The sequence below is a fragment of the Saccostrea cucullata genome, unplaced genomic scaffold (genome assembly GCF_032062105.1).
Source record: "Saccostrea cucullata isolate Sc308-1 unplaced genomic scaffold, CSIRO_AGI_Scuc_v1 ctg962, whole genome shotgun sequence".
Lineage (NCBI taxonomy): Eukaryota > Metazoa > Mollusca > Bivalvia > Ostreida > Ostreidae > Saccostrea > Saccostrea cuccullata.
Window position 1 is genome coordinate 106,446 of NW_026925544.1, and position 16,737 is coordinate 123,182.

Sequence of the window (16,737 nt, forward strand, 5' to 3'; positions counted from 1 at the left end):
TAACCTTCTCCTTATGGCTTTTCTACGTTTCAATTTAATTTTCACTTTTCAGCAGATATTCATTAATTTATTTTCTTATAAAAAGTAAATGTATGAACTGCTCCCCAAGGTGGGTGTGCAAAAGCTATAAAAGGAAAACGTAGCAAGTTTCTGTAATGTAATTACGTAATATATATTAGTTTTTAACGTTTTTAAAGGTAGTTAATTTCGTTTTGAATACATGAATAATTACAGTTGCAAAAATGGCACTTTCCATGCGTTAATAAAACAGGAACAGCTTTTAAATTAAGTGTACCATGCTTGGTAATGTAATTTTTGCTTTTTAATAATTTGATTTTTTTATTCCTTGGAAAATATATTTGCAAAAATTCTATAAAATACTGAAATGATGCTTTACGCGTTTTGTGATCGTTTTCATGTTTTGCATCAATTAATCTTGTTCTAGAGTTCTGGTTTCTTTTCAGAGGCTTGACAGTCTCGACGCTTAACACTTCTCCCGAACGCCATGTAATATTTATTGTATTTTTTGCTGGAATTGAAGAGTTCCGATGCTTAAACGAATTGTGGGCTACTTTTTAACATCTTTATCTATGCTGTTGTACACTTCTTCTACAACAAGTTTTGAAAAACCAAACACGTGGAACATATATTCTATAACTTTTGCATATTTTTATTTAAATTTAACAAAAATTTTCCTCAACTCATGATCATATCTTTTCAAAATCCCTGGTGATGCATATTGACTTTTTCGCTATGAACATCTAATGACACTATAATCTTAAATTAAGAATAACTTGAAGAATTATCAGTAGGTAAGGTGTGTTGATTATGTCCTTAACATACCTCGTAATTCTCTCCAATGGCCTTGACTCTTTATAACATCCAGAAATTTAGTTTCCGAGAAGATGATATCTTTTTCTTTAATTTCTCAACAAAAAATTGTAGTGTGTAGAGCTACAAATACACATGGGCCAGATTCAGTTATTTGAACTAGTCGTTTTCTTTGAAGTAGATATATGTACAATTCATACTGCATGACTGCATTGACAAAAAAAAACAGGATCGATTTTTTTATTAATGGAATACATGTTCATGTTTAATGTGGCAAATTATAACTGAACAGCAGAATAAACCGGTATATGACGCAAGTTCAATGTCAAAGATTGTGTAGCATTGCTTAAAGACTTAAGAGAACAATTCATTTATCAACCTGAAACAATCGTGGGACAGATTTCGGTTTATACCTCGGCTTTTGAGAATCGGTACACGCATGACAGTGGCTGGAATAGAAGACTTTCCCAAATATCTACTGGGAATACAAATGTACACAACTTATTTCAAACTACAAATCCCGGTATATTGTCCATAGAAGAATAAGGTTCATAAGCAGAAGAAAAGATCAGAATATGAAACTAAATATTAATACTAAAACATTAGCTTAATTTTAGAAACTAGAAAAATCTTTTATAACAGTAAAATTTCATCGTGATAACCACTGACATTCGCAAACATTTATCTGTTCACCATTTCTAATCGGGCGTATTAACCGCTTGGAAAGCGTTCATGTAACAATACTCATTCTGTTTCTTTGTTATCATAATTATTTTAGTCCTTTTTAAAATATTTATTGTTAAGAAGCATTTGTAGTCTACCTTTAAGAAGGATATGGAGATAACGAACAGTATTCAATCTCAAAGTCCATAAAACAATACAAAATAGGAGCAGAGCAAACACGGGCCTCCGAAACATCAGAGGTGGGATCAGGTGCCATGGAGGAGTGAGCATCCCCTGCTGACCGGTCACATCCGCCTTGTGCTCCTTGTCATGATCGGGAAATAACGGAAAAATCTGTCGTCAATTCAGTGTATAAATAATAGACTAACAATTAATATGAAAAACGTCAATCAATATTTGTATTCAATGATAAATTGTATTTGCTGACAAGGTCATTATATCGACCATAGAACTCACAAAATGATGACTTTAAACGAGACGACTGTTACTCTTGTTTAATCAACTTGCTTGTCAATAATTTACCTCGTTTTAGAAATTGTTCATACGTTGAGCATGCTCTTGCGTATCGAATCAACTAAGATATATATACTCCGTGTTGTTGAAGTTATATTACTGCATAAGTAATGGAAGTTGACGATAGGAAAGTGAGTCATCACGTTTATCATATAGCTTGGTTGTTAGATTACCATTAACGTCTTTTTCAAGTAAAATGTCCAAGTATGAAACTCTGTGGTATCTTTTATCTCAATCTCATCAGGATATATCGTATCGACTTAGGAACGGAAATTACCATTGTTAATTGACAATGCGTCGTCGATATATCTAAATGTTGAGAATTGGATATCAGCAAGTGTTTTCTCAGATCACGTGGTTATGGAAATTGCAAAATAGGCTTTTTAACATCATGAATGCAACTGAATGAAAAATATAGAGATAACGAAGTAATCAACAAAAGTCATAGAACAATACCAAACAGTAGCAGAGCAAACACGGACCACCAAAAAATCATATGGGATCAGGTGCCATTGAGGAGTGTGCATCCCCAACATCACAACGGTCACTCCTTGTCATGATTCCGTCACAACAGTGTATAAATAATGGACTAACAATTAGTATGAAAAACCAGTCAGCATTTGACTCAATGATAAATTGTATTTCACAAAATGACCATAGAACTTATGAAAATGAATTTTTTTATTTGTTTCATCAACTTGTTTAAGATAACTTACCTCATTTTAGAAATCGCACATACGTAGAGCATGCTACGAACAGTTTCAATATCAAAGTCCATACAATACAAAAACAATACAAAACAAGAGCAGAGCAAACACGGACCTCCAAAACATCAGAAGTGGGATAGGTGCCATGGAGGATGAACATCCCCTGCCGACATGTCAACGTTATTTGACTGGAAAAATCATTTTTTAACGTCCAAACTGAGACCAAAGGTGTTGAATTTAGATCTTAGACCGTTGAAAACTAAGCCGGGACGTGGAAGTTTGATCATGAAATTTTTATTCTAGTTTTCTAGAACATTTTGAAAGGACTCCATGGATTTACATCTAGCATTCTTATCAAGCATTTGTTAAGACTTTGTTCAATAGTCTTCCTTTGCATTTATAAAACCATTTGTTACATCATATATCTCATGAAATTCTTTTGGTATTTTTACCAAGCAGTTGTTAACACTTTATTCTATTGTCTCTTGCATTTCTAACAACCAGTTGTCAAGAAAAATTTTTTGAAATTCCTTGTACATTATATAAAATATATTTTTTCTCAGACTCTGTCGAGATTATGGATAATTTTTGTAATATCAAACCATACCGAGAAATCGGTATGGATTTTCATTCATTTTGGCTGATACATTCTTTTCGAATGCTAAGATCTGTATTCTTTAAAAAGTCAGAGGCTGCGCCTTTACTTTTATCTGGTTTTATAATAAAATACCTCTGTCTGCTTTACAAGGAACAAAAAACGCACATGTCTTTGTTTAAAAAGTAAATTCTCACATGTATTTTCAAATCTGCCATCTTGTTAGCCGGTTTAACCTCTACTGGTTACAAAAATTAAATAAGAATCAACAGACTCTCGCATCAAAAAATCGAGAGGAGAGATCAGGTGCCAAAGAGACTAGTGTGCATTCTTAACAAGCAGTAATTTTAAGACTTTATTCCCTTTGACTTCCTTTGCATTTCTACCAATATTCTTAACAAGCAGTTGTTAAGACTCTACTTTGAAGTCCTTTCCATTTCTAACTATCATTTTTTTAAATATATGGAATTATTTTGGTATTCTGAAAAACGCTTGTGAAGACTTTATACTTTTTGTCTTCCTTTTGTATTTGTGACAAATGGATTTTAAGAATAAATCCTTTAAAATTCTTTTGGTATTCTTAACAAGCAGTTGTTAAGACTCTATATAGAATGTAGCAGTTTAACTTAATTTTATTTAACAATTTAAGAATTCTTTCAGCTTAACAAACAATCGTTAAGATATGCATGATATAAAATGTTTTTAAACAAGCATTAAGTAAGAATTGGATATTAAAATGTTAAACGTCTGCATAGATTTTAGATGTCTATTCTGTACTTAAAAATTATGCGAAGCTACTGATCAAATGAAAGTGATCAAGTTAAAATGGGAGGCGTTTTTCTGTGTAATCAATACAAGACAGCGTGAAACATTACCTTTGCCTGGGGGAAAGTTTAAATCCTTTTCTTATTATCTCTCGAACACTCATCATGTATATATGTTGGACCTTACAAATCTTCTCTCTAATACCTGGATTAGTTTTCAGTGCAACAAACTTTCAACAGCTATACTTACTAAACAGAGTGTGTGGAAAAAGTATATTAAACCATAGTCATCAGGACAAACACCATTTCAAAATCAACGGCAAGTATACTAGCATACATTGAGAATAGAAAATGAAAAGGACCTAGCTTAAAAAAGTATTCCAATGCCTGAACTGGAATAATACTTACAACAGTACAACATTTAACTCCGAACAGGACATCGTCCAGACTTTTTACTACCATTTCTAATTTGTGACATCAAATATATTTTTTTATCACTTGGTGGGATTTCTCAGCAGTTATCCGAGGGTCTTGTGTTGAACTCACAAACATCTCTTCTAACGATATGAAGTCCTAAAATTAAAAATACCATGGAAGAATTGGAAAATTTTTAGTCCAACCGCCTATCTTACCATTCTTCCATATGATAAAATATGTCAGATGGGATATTTTCTGCCATGAATATGTTCAAATGGGATAAATCCCACGAATATTTACAATTAAACATGTGCTCCCATACATTGTGAAACATGGAATATATTCCATAAATCATGATATACCGGTATGGGGATATATTCTACGTTTAACAATACATTGGAGTAAATGTTTCATCGTCAATATTGTGGGATGTATCCCAATTGAATAAATTGTGGGGAAAAAATCTTGGTAGGAGAAAATATCCTGGCACTTGACATTTATTCTCCCATGGGAGAAAGGTGGGATAGCTGGTGGGACAGAAAAACCCAATGATTCTACTAATGATTATGACATTTGCACATTCATATCTTAAAACATTTACATGTTTGTGACTTCAACATGACGCCATTTGATACTGCATACTGATATAAAATTATATTAGATATCACAATTAGAAACGATAGTAAACGTTTGGACAATGTCGTGTCCGGAGTTAAATGTCGTACTGTTTTCTTAGTCCAGGCAGGATATTGGAGAACCAGGATCTGTCTCAAAGTTCAATTTGATATTTGCATTGATTTGTAATTCTTATGCAATTGTTCTGTAAAACACCTTTTGATTGCCTTATGCATTAATGTTGAAGCAGTAAAACGAGCATTAACGTAAGCGAAAGCATTTCATTGTGACGTCATAACAGAGCGACGCAAAAACAATGCTCTGTGACGTATTTCATGTAACGAAACTCAACAAAATAAGACGTAAACAACAAACAAAATGCATGGAATACATAAGAGTGGAACTAACTGATCTTCTAATTTGGTATCTGTGACCATTTATGCTGATTTCACGGTCGCAAACATTCGTTTTTACCGGCTCCGCTTACGTGTCGCCAGTAAAATTCGGTTTGCGACCGTTAAATCAGCATTAACGGTCGAAAATACCAAATTAGAAGATAGTTATTCCCTAATTCTCCCACTTCCTGAGATTCCTTTTTTCATATATAATCATCGAAATAAAATATTCTACAGATTGAATGTGCTGCCCAATGTTTGTTAACAAAGGAATGCAAAGTGATATCGTATGAACGAAAACTTGACCATGGAGAAAAGGGGGTGTGTTCCTTACTTAGCGCCCCAACTACCACAGACCCTTATATACTGGCGGATAACTCGTCAACGTGCTTTATGATGGGAGATGGGATTTCAATTTCAACATCACAAGAAATGTCAACGATAACAGAAACTTCTTTAGCAGTATCAACAACAGGGCCTTCTTCAACAACGGCAAAAGAATCAACTACTGGCACTTCAATAGCAGCATCCGCAACAACAACGACAGCAGCAACAACAAATACAACAACAACAGAAGCAACAATAACAGCAACGATAGCAGCAGCAACAACAACAACGACAGCAACGACAACAGCAACGACAGCAGCAGCAGCAGCAACAACAGCAACGACAGCAGCAGCAACAACAACTACAAGGACGGCAGCAGCAACAACAGCAACGATAACAAAGACAGCAGCAACGACAGCAGCAGCAACAACAACAAAAGCAGCAGCAGCAGCAAAGACAGCAGCAGCAACACCAACTACAACAACAGCAACGACAGCTGCAATAACAACAGCAACGACAACAATGACAGCAGCAACGACAGCAGCAGCAACAACAACAGCAGCAGCAGCAAAGACAGCAACAGCAACACTAACTACAACAACAGCAACGACAGCTGCAATAACAACAGCAACGGCAACAAAGACAGCAGCAACGACAGCAGCAGCAACAACAACAACAACAGCAGCAGCAACTCCAGCTACAACAACATCAACGACAGCTGCGATAACAACAGCAACGACAGCAGCAGCAGGAACGACAACGACAACAACAGCGGCAACAGTGTTGCAATATGCTGAAGTATGTAATCGTGTTTATCTTATATTTCTGTTGGTTTTTAATTACTATAGAGTTAAAGTTTATCATTAAAGGAGTTGGCAAGATAACGGTTCCCAGAGGTCAGGACTAGTTTCCGAGGCGCAGCAAATAACCATACAAATGTAAAAGACACCAAAGGATTACGAATGGCTGGAAATTAGCTTCCGGTTTAACGCAAGGAGATTAGTCAATTAACACATTAGACCGATACAAAAAGAAGATTATGGATAACCGAGGAATTGGCTTCCGAAGCAGAGATTAGCTTTTTTGGCTAAGACACGGAGATTAGTCCATTCAGAGATTTCTTAGGATTTATTTACATTTAACTGTCTAACTTCTATATATGAAAAATCAGTAGAGGTATTAAGACATAACATATTTTGATCACTTTTTTAAAAAGTTTATTAGATCGTTATTTATTTTTCATTTTTAAAAAAAAAAAATGATTAGTATATACATTTTAAGTCTATTTACGGAAGTTGGGAAGATTACAGTTTCCCGGAGAGAGAACAATTTTCTGAGGCAAATTCCTTCAATGATAGACTTTATAACTATTTAATGTTAAAATGATTACTGGAAAGCTTTTGCAGTAGTTAATAACTCACTTGACTTACTCAGGCAAATGTGGAATGAGATCACTCGCATGTATTAATATTCTAATATGAAAAAAATAAAAGTAAATCTTTTGCGGAGTTAATACGTATACATACCATACGCCTTTTGAGATGTTTTCTTTATAAAACCTGTAAAGGGAGATTGTTGTATCGGAATTATTTTCAGGGAATAAATTTACTTTTATTTTTTCATATTAGAATTTTAATACGCCAAAACAGTGCTTAAAGATATTTCATTTTATTTCGTATCTTCTTTTTGTATACTTATCTGGTTACTTTCATTATGAGAGGGAACTGAGAGCCATTTGGTTCCCCAGAATAGGTTTAAATGTTTTACTATTGTAATGGTTTGGTGATGGTAAGCCATCTGCATGGGGTCCCAGAGTCAATGCTTGGTCCAACCATACATTTTCTCCTTTCCTGTTACATCATAAACATGATAATCTGTATATTGAAAAATTATGTTCAAAAACATTTGAAAATTCTTATTAAAAATAAAAATTTAAAGAAACTTACACCATTCCTTTTTATGATTTATCTAGACAATCATCGATATGATAGACGTCTACGATCTATGTTATAAAAACTCGCGGCACGACATCGCCCTTGTAACCACACAAGGCGCCCATCTCTATGACAACGCCGACTCCCTAACCACTGGAGCGTGCAAGAACATGACGATTGGTGAACTGTTTCCAGGATATCCCACAATGCCAGATGTATCAACATGGGCTGCTTTGTTGACATACTACAATACTTACTATGATCTATTCACACGTATGTGCATTCATTTTTATTTTATTTTTAATTGCAATAGATTTCAAATGAAAAAAGACACACGAATGTTATTTGCCATTAATAAAGGACATCTGCTTCATCAATAAAAAAGGAATTTGTAAATAAGTATAACGACTTTTGAAATTACAGTCATCTACAAAAATCTTCTATTGTAAAAAAAAAATGAATATCTACCCAAAAGAACCGATTATGATCTGAAACACCTGGAGTTTCTCATTTAAATTATCTAAAATGTATCTTCGTAATACTTTTTATGTTAAAACTTTACTGGCAGACCAAGGCAACATAGCAGCTCTGTTTGTTTCCAAAATACATAACAGAAGATATCTTAAGTGTAAAAATCTTGTCATTTATCTAAATGACAAAAATGAAATCCATTTATAAAAAACAATTACCAAAGAATTTGGCTGGGAGACATAACAGAATCATGGAAAGCTTGACAAAAAATGCAATTCAATAAATGATTACAAAACAATGGTCTCCCAGCCACAATATTGTTACAACATACAGATGTGATAATGCGGTAAAATACAACATCAAACTTTATTGGAAACAAAAGTGGTGCATAAAAAGCGCCTCAGGACACACAAATAAAAATTATGTGGTTAATTAAACAAATGTGGTGGATGGAGTGGAGGTGGTGGTTGCTTTTTTGTTCACAAAAATTACGCGGCAGCACTCCGAGTAAACAAGAAGTATATAAATAGGAAGCCTTGTGCGGCAATCTGATTGGCTGAAAATAGCTAGGGCCTTGACAAAATTTATGGACGCGGTAAAACTGGGTCACTGGAAGAACCGGGTTAACAAATTAAAGGTTTTGTAAAATTACAAAAAGATAAACACATTGACATCCACAAAAATACATACATGAAATTTTTAACATAAATTGCTTTATTTGAAAATAAACCTTATTTTAAGGGGGATGTACAAGCCATATTGGATCAAGTCTGGTTTAGAATAAGAAATACAAAGAATGCGCTTAATACTCTACCAAAATAACCCAAAGTTACTGAAAGTGCTACATTTGTAATGCACTCATTACTTACTGCTAGAGACCAAAATTAGTGAATAATTAAGTTTATTTTGTTTTAATAAGGAGAAAATTAATCATGTTAGAACCGCGCAGCTACAGCATTAACGATATGAAAAATGCATTGAAAATGAAGTCAGTTCGATTCATTGATAATATGGCTACAACCATTTATCTCCTTTTGTTCTTGTCATTATCCATAATTCTTGAAAATTTGATTTTTCACATGGGGTCTTCCTGAGACCATGTGTTTATTTTGTCCGCCATTCCTCTGTCACACAGAGTTCAAATAACATTGATTTTAGAATAAATGCGACCCTAACAACATCAATACAAGAAATTACTAAGTAATAATCATTAGGTTATATAACTTACTACTTTTATTTGTGGCATCGCATCATATGATTAATGCAAAACGCGATTTTAAACCCACTCCATCAAATCGGGAAATACTGTTCTGTTAATCGCTCGAGTTTCCTCTATCATATCATTCCACTGAGTATGTGGTTGGCAAGTGCATATATATCTGCTGTGGATAGATGCGTTTATTACCATTATTATATTTAATTTTTCACGGAACAAGTCTTGCTTATTTGTTAGTTTCTTTAAAACTCAAGAAAACAGATTAAAAATGTCCTAAACATGTGTTTACGGCGGGTCTCTTTTCTTTGGCGATAGAAGTAATTTTCAAATGGGGCACTGCAAGGAGGATGCTTAGCATTTAATTTGAAAATGTTAAACAACATATGGTGCATGAAAAAAATTGTAATTATATGTATTACATTTGAAAAATTGGTACGTATGTCTATTTTCTTTTGCAGTTAGATAGAAAAATAGGCAGTTATAGGATTTCCTTTAGGCACCTCACATAAATAGCTAGATTGTTTGCAATGACCCACACATTGTATGGAGTAATGTTTGGACATAAAAACACATCATGCTTCATCATGTTGACAATGTTGTAAGTTCTCACTCATTAAACAATCATATGAAGTTTGACAAAATATATATAAAGTTGCTTCTTTGAAATTTAGAAGCGAGCACAATGTTTGCAAAGTAAAGTCCATTGCATATGCTATGTCCTATCTTCGCAAAAAAAAAAGAGTGAGAGGCAAACTCCAACCCCAACTCCCCGAAAATCCTATGTTTGTTTTTCAAAATTGAGCCAAAGCTTAAAAAATTTTGCATTACTAATTAGTATGAGATGGAACATGTACTAGCCTTATATTGTTAAGACCACTTTTTATAAAAACATTTGTTTGTCCTCTCTCCCAACCTACTGCCTAGAAATGGCCCGACTCAGTTTTTTTTTTACATCCCATTACACGATATTTTTTTTCTTTTTCTTCCGTCAACAAATATGTTTAAATTTTAAGGATTTTTTTTCTCAACTATAAATACGGACCCATTAATTTTTCCCTGAGTTGGGAGGACCTACAAACATCATTTTAAAGATGGTCTAAAATATTTAATTATGTTGATTTTTAGCTCACCTGAGCCAAAGGCTCAAGTGAGCTTTTCTGATCACAATTTGTCCGTTGTCTGTCTTCGTTGTCGTCGTCGTCGTCGTTGTTGTAAACTTTTCACATTTTCTTCTTCTTCTCGAGAACCACTGGGCCAATTTTAACCAAACTTGTCACAAAGCATCCTTGGGTGAAGGGGATTCAAATTTGTTCTAATGAAGGGCCACGCCCTCATTCAAGGGGAGATAATTGGGAATTAATGAAAATTTGGTGGTATGTTTTAAAAATCTTCTTCTCAAGAACCACTGTGCCAGGAAATATGAAACTCATACGGAATCATCCTCAGTTAGTGTAGATTCCAGTTTGTTCATATAATGACCCCCGGGGGTAGGGCGGGGCCAAAACTGCCGACCAAAGTTTTACATAGAAATATATATGAAAATTCTTTAAAAATCATCTTATCAAGAATAGGAAAGACATAACTGATCATATTCTTATGGAAGCATCCTCAGGTACATGTAGTGTAAATTCAAGTTTGTACAAATCAAGACCCCCTGGGGGTAGGGCGGGGCCAAAATGGCCGACCAAAGTTTTACATAGAAATATATAGGAAAATTCTTTGAAAATCTTCGTCTAAAGAATAGCAAAGCCATAACTGATCAGAATTGTGTTGAAGCATCCTCAGGTAGTGTAGATTCAAGTTTGTTAAAATCATGATTTCAAACTTGCTTTCACCGGGCAACAAAACAAGTATCATATTTAACCATCTACCTTCCTTCACTAAAACGATCTATCCACTCATTGATTGAAATTATAGGAAGTCATTTGTCTAAATAAACTGTGTACAAATTCTTATACGCTACTTCAAAGGTATTTCTAAGATATTCCATAAATATGACAGTCGTTTGTTGAACGAGTTCCACATACTATCTATAGTCCTCTGGGTCTCCGCACACAGACACAGGTTTGGTACTAACAAACTTTTGGTTTGGTACAAAAGAACTCTGGCGGAAGTTTGCGACTTCCACTGAGACAACCATTTTTCGCCACAAGTGACCTGCATAATGACGTCATTTTTACACTGTGACGTTAAAAACAAAGAGCAAAACTTTATTCAGCATGAGCTTTTTATAGAACTTGTATGTGTGTACCAAATTTGATTCTAATCTGAATTGTGGTTTTGTAGATGTAGATAGATTTGAACTTTTTGATCACCCCTCGTACTAGTAGGTACTAAAACAAGGTCATTCATATCGATTTTATGTGTCTAATTTTCTTTGTGCTTCATTGGTGATAATTTAGATTTTGATAGATAAAATAAGTTCATCTGTGGCAGACTTACAAACTCTTAATTTTAAGCTTTGATGGTGCTCATTTTTCTTTACCTGGAATCAAAGAGTTAACGAATTTTATTACATCAATACGTACAATATTTAACAACTGTTCGATAATAATAGCGAGCGCAGCGAGCGTCGCGAAGCGACGCTCGTCACTCCGAGCTCTTAAAGCAACGCCTGTGCGAAGAGAAAATTCGGACTACTGCACATTCATTCGATAGAATTTTTTGATGCCATAATTTCGACCCACAATGCATCACTTGTTTTAGCTACGTTCTCGCGAGAATAACGACAAATGTTCAACAAAAAGTTTACCCGCCTTGATTTAATGGATATATATTGAAGATAAATAGAAAGCAAAACGTTCTTCATTAACTTTCAGCACTGTTTAGGCTTTTTCTTGGAATTGAAACTCACATACGACGTCATGTGACGTCAGAGTCTAGACGCACCAAATGTCACGTGCGGTTTGACGAGCCCGATCTAAATTGAAACAATCGAAGAGTTTGCGCTCGCTCTAACGGTCGCACCGTCAACATATTACTAAATAAATTACTTGAAGCCGCACTATAACACATTTCCTATTTTAGAAGTGTTCATATTATTTGAAATCTTTTGCAACTGTAATTCTCTTCTACTTTTAAAGATTGTTATGTCCCTCCATATTAAAAAGAAGTCTGGAAAACAAAATTCTGTGCTAAAAATAGACCACGCGCTGCTATCCATGAACTACTTTCATGGTTCTTTATACTCATTTTGAAGACAACAGTACCTTGTTTTGAACTTAAAATTACCATTTAAAAGTGCAAAATTTAGACATTTTCTCAAGAAATGATTGTAGAGAGAACATTAATACACAGTTTGCATATTTTTTGGATTTTTTAAGGCTCTGCTGAATTCTGTAGCTGTGTAGTTTTAAAGAGCATATTAAAAGCATTTTCTGCAAAAGTATAAATTATACATGTAATGCATTCAGTTATGCATATTTATTGTATCTTTATCATAAGGACTCAAAATTTATTCAAAATATAATGTGTTTTAGCCATTTAAAGAAATGTTTACATTTTGTTCTCACTGCACTGAAGGTGACCGGATACCCCCTCCCCCCCCCCCCTTAAATTCTTGTGTATGACACGCCAAATTAACGAAAATGAGCTAATCATAGTTCCACAGTTTATATAATAGGTTTATTGGTTGTAAATAAAAATATATTTTACATCTGTTAACCATAGTTAACGCGATAATCTATGTTTCAGGACCGTAACCTACCGTATAAGTGGAAATTTTAGCGAGACGCAAATTTAGCGATTTGTCCTTAAAAACTGGGATTTTATTTTAAGCGAAATGCAATTCTAGCGATTTAAAATGTTCATTGAAGAACCTATTACAAATAAAACGCAATAAATTTTCAGCTATATGTAATTTTAGCGATCTCATCACCCTCACTAATAATGCCAAAATTAAATCCTCGCTAAAATTTCTACTTATATTTGTGAAACTATGATTAACAACTTTTAACTATAGTTCACGATTGTAAATAATAGTTAACAGAAGTAAATTTATGTTTATCAACAAAATCTATTGTAAACGTTTTATTAAAGACAAAATAACTTAAATTAACATTCGTAAACTTTAGTTCACAGCCGTTAAATATAGTTTTACAGATGAAAACTATGGTTAACGAATTGTTAACTCGTATAATTCACGATTTGTAAACTATAGTTTACAGTCGATAAACGTAGTTTAGTTAATTGTGAAAGTATGTTTAGCTCATTTTTGTGAATGTGGCGTGCCATACTTGTGGGTTCTGCACATACATGTTTTTGTGTCAAATGACAATTTGTCCCGATTCTATACACATGTACTCATTTGAACTCAACTATGACGCGTACATGACATTATGATAATTTCCTGCTGTGGCATTCGATTCGTCATTTTACAATTTAATGACTACGTTGTATCAATTAACAAAGCTCCATTTCTTCATTTCTACGAAATCCTTTTGAAATTAAAGTGAAAGACAACACAAAATGTGTGTCTCATATTTGAATTTTTATTACTGAAGAAAGACATGGAATACAAACTAACAACAAAACATGATAACAAATTATTTGTATAGCCACATTCCGGGTACTATTTTCACCTGCAAATGGAGTTTGTCTCACATCCGATTTGCACAGAAAAAAATATTTAACGACATAATCGGACAAAATGTCACACATTATATTAAAGAATCTTTACTTATATGGTCTTCAAAATTTCATATCAAAATGTTGAAAATTGGTATCAATTTCGGGGGATTTATCTGGACAAATCATAAAGTCACGGAGCAGCAAAATCTTCGAAGTCACGGGCATTGTAAAAATATGAGCTTTCATTTTCTCAACATTTTTCCAAGAGTTCCTGTACAGTTTGAGTTACCTTATCTACTCAAAATCTATACACAAATTCTTGTTAAGCTTAAAATAAAACAAGTAAAGCATTCTTTTGGTTTTAAAACCAAATATTTCAGGTATTAATGTGATATAGTGTGACATCGGTCACTCTCAATCACGTTCTTTACAGTTTGGTTCAAGTTTTCGTCGATAATCCTCTTCCCGACCTCCCGTATAGCCTACTTACAGAGATCTAACAGCCTAAAATTCCAATTTCCTATTTGTAGACATGTCTCGAGTACCCTAATTTACTACATGTTTTATTATGCATAGTTTGGATCTATATAATTGACGAAATCTTGAGCATTACACATAATTTAGGAAAAAGGTAGAGCTCAGTCAAATTAGGATACGTCATTTTTACAGTCATCTTCACAAGGATAGCGTCGCAGAAAAATCATTATATTTCTGTTAGTACTGCAAATATCACGCCAGATTTTTTGATATACAATAATAAAACAATGTATGGATAATTTTGAGAAAATTGTCCAAAAATATCGCGAATTATAGAAAATTAATGAGTTAAATTTTGAATTCCTGATGTTTTTGTTTAAAACTTTTTGTCGTACTCCGTACCTCTCCATCAGCGATATCAACACGGCGATAATTTGAAAACAATTATTTTGAAATACAAAAATTTTGCCAAAAATGTATTGGAATCTTTGAGATACATATTTCTGTGAAATTTCATAGCTATATGACGTCTCTAAAAATAAATGATAGCAGAGTCCGCGTAATTTTTGAACGGCCCTTGTATATTGATTAAAACATTTAGCGTTTTACGTTCAGTTTCACATAAATTGTTATGCTGTTATTTTCTAACTTAATTGAGACCGATTTTCTGTGCACCCGATCATGAGAAGGGGTATAAGGGGGGCGTAACCGCTCTTCAGAAGATGCTTACTTCTTCATGGCACCTGATCCCACCTCAGTTTAAAGAGGTTTTGGTTGACTCGGCTCACATTTATATTGTTTAGATTATTATTTTAAACATTTTCATTGTTCATTAAACATATGGCCACGTTTTCTGCTAAATTAAGATACTTAGCAGAAAATGTTCAAGTTTATGTAGTTTTTCTTTTTAATATATATATGAATATTTTTCTGCTATTAAAGCCCTGTTTTGTCTATTATACATGTTATAGTGCGCATTTTCCTTACTTTTAGAATGAGGTTTAACCAATCACACTATTTTATTTTTGAACAATCCACACAGGTCATACATTTGAATATATCATGAATATAAGTTTGTGTGAGTCATTTTAAAAAAAATAAAACAGAACATTTATCTGTTTTAAGCAGTTCCATTATTGAAAATGTAATCTAAGTAAATTTGATCGCAAAATTGCAGGGGGATATTGGAGAATATTTTCACGATACAGTTCTGTGAATTTTATATTTTCAGATTTTGATGATCGTGTATTTCGCTGGACGCAGAAGAGCGGGGATATTGTTGAATATGCCGGTTATCCTACAACCAAAAGCGACTACATTCTACAGTCGCTGTACTACGGAGCAACAAATATCTTCAGTACCGTTAAATGGGGAGTGTACAGGGGACATGGGGCACAAGAGCTGTTTTTCGGGGAGTCAGGAAAGCCAGCGATTTGGTATTATAGAAACCAGCCACCTCACGAAGGGACTTTTGATAAATATGACATTTCAGGGAAGGACGGAAATCAAAAACCAATAAATCCGTGGTATAACCTGCCAGACAACACGGTAGCCATAACTGGTCAGCAAGACACAAACAGATATCTGGTCATTGATAGAGAGCTCAACGTGTACTTCTATGACTTGCCTGACCCTGATGATTTTAATACCAACCCCCCAGTGTGTAATCTGAAGGGAAAACTCAAACTTTAACCATGGAAGCTGCATAGGACAATACCAACCTGTGTTAAAAAACGTAGAATACTGTAAATCAACTTTTATTCGCGACGACTTCATTTCGCGATTTACCGAGAGTAAACTATAGCTAGTTCGCATGCAACGATTTATTTTCGCGATCAAGCCTTTGTGAAACTGTTTTAGTAGAAAAAGAGACTTTATGGACGCGTTCGCGGCGAGAAATATTCGCGATTACGAGGCTCTCGCGAACGTTGCGAAAATTTCTTGCACGCGAATAAAAGTTGGTTTACAGTATAATTATTCTATTTCACGGCTGAAGGTAAATACTAAAAAGATACTGTATATTATTTTTCTTCAAAAAAATTTCTCTAGTCTATTACATCCATTTCAAATTAATAAATCTTAAGCATTGTCTCTGTACTAAATTTCTACCTAATAACAATTGGAATACATGGATATAGCGCTGGTGTTTAAGATCAACAGGAGATGTTAATCCTTCTAAGGCACCTGATCCCGCCTATGTTCTTACCAGGAGTGCGTGTTTG

General features: G+C 34.0%; 1 protein-coding gene across 1 annotated transcript; it reads left to right on the top strand.

Annotated features, from left to right (window-relative positions):
* Positions 1–5,917: 5,917 nt before the first annotated feature.
* LOC134269185 (uncharacterized) lies at positions 5,918–16,207 on the top strand. The gene is made up of 3 exons (XM_062751403.1): positions 5,918–6,646; positions 7,821–8,055; positions 15,747–16,207. Exons 1-3 carry the CDS (start codon positions 5,918–5,920, stop codon positions 16,205–16,207), a joined length of 1,425 nt encoding a protein of 474 aa, XP_062607387.1.
* The last annotated feature ends 530 nt before the right edge of the window (positions 16,208–16,737 follow it).

Coding starts and splice junctions, on each gene's coding strand:
- LOC134269185 (XM_062751403.1), top strand. CDS start 5,918: ATGGGAGATGGGATTTCAATTTCAACATCACAAGAAATGTCAACGATA. Junction 6,647..7,820: donor CAGTGTTGCAATATGCTGAA/GTATGTAATCGT, acceptor TGATTTATCTAG/ACAATCATCGATATGATAGA. Junction 8,056..15,746: donor TTACTATGATCTATTCACAC/GTATGTGCATTC, acceptor TTATATTTTCAG/ATTTTGATGATCGTGTATTT.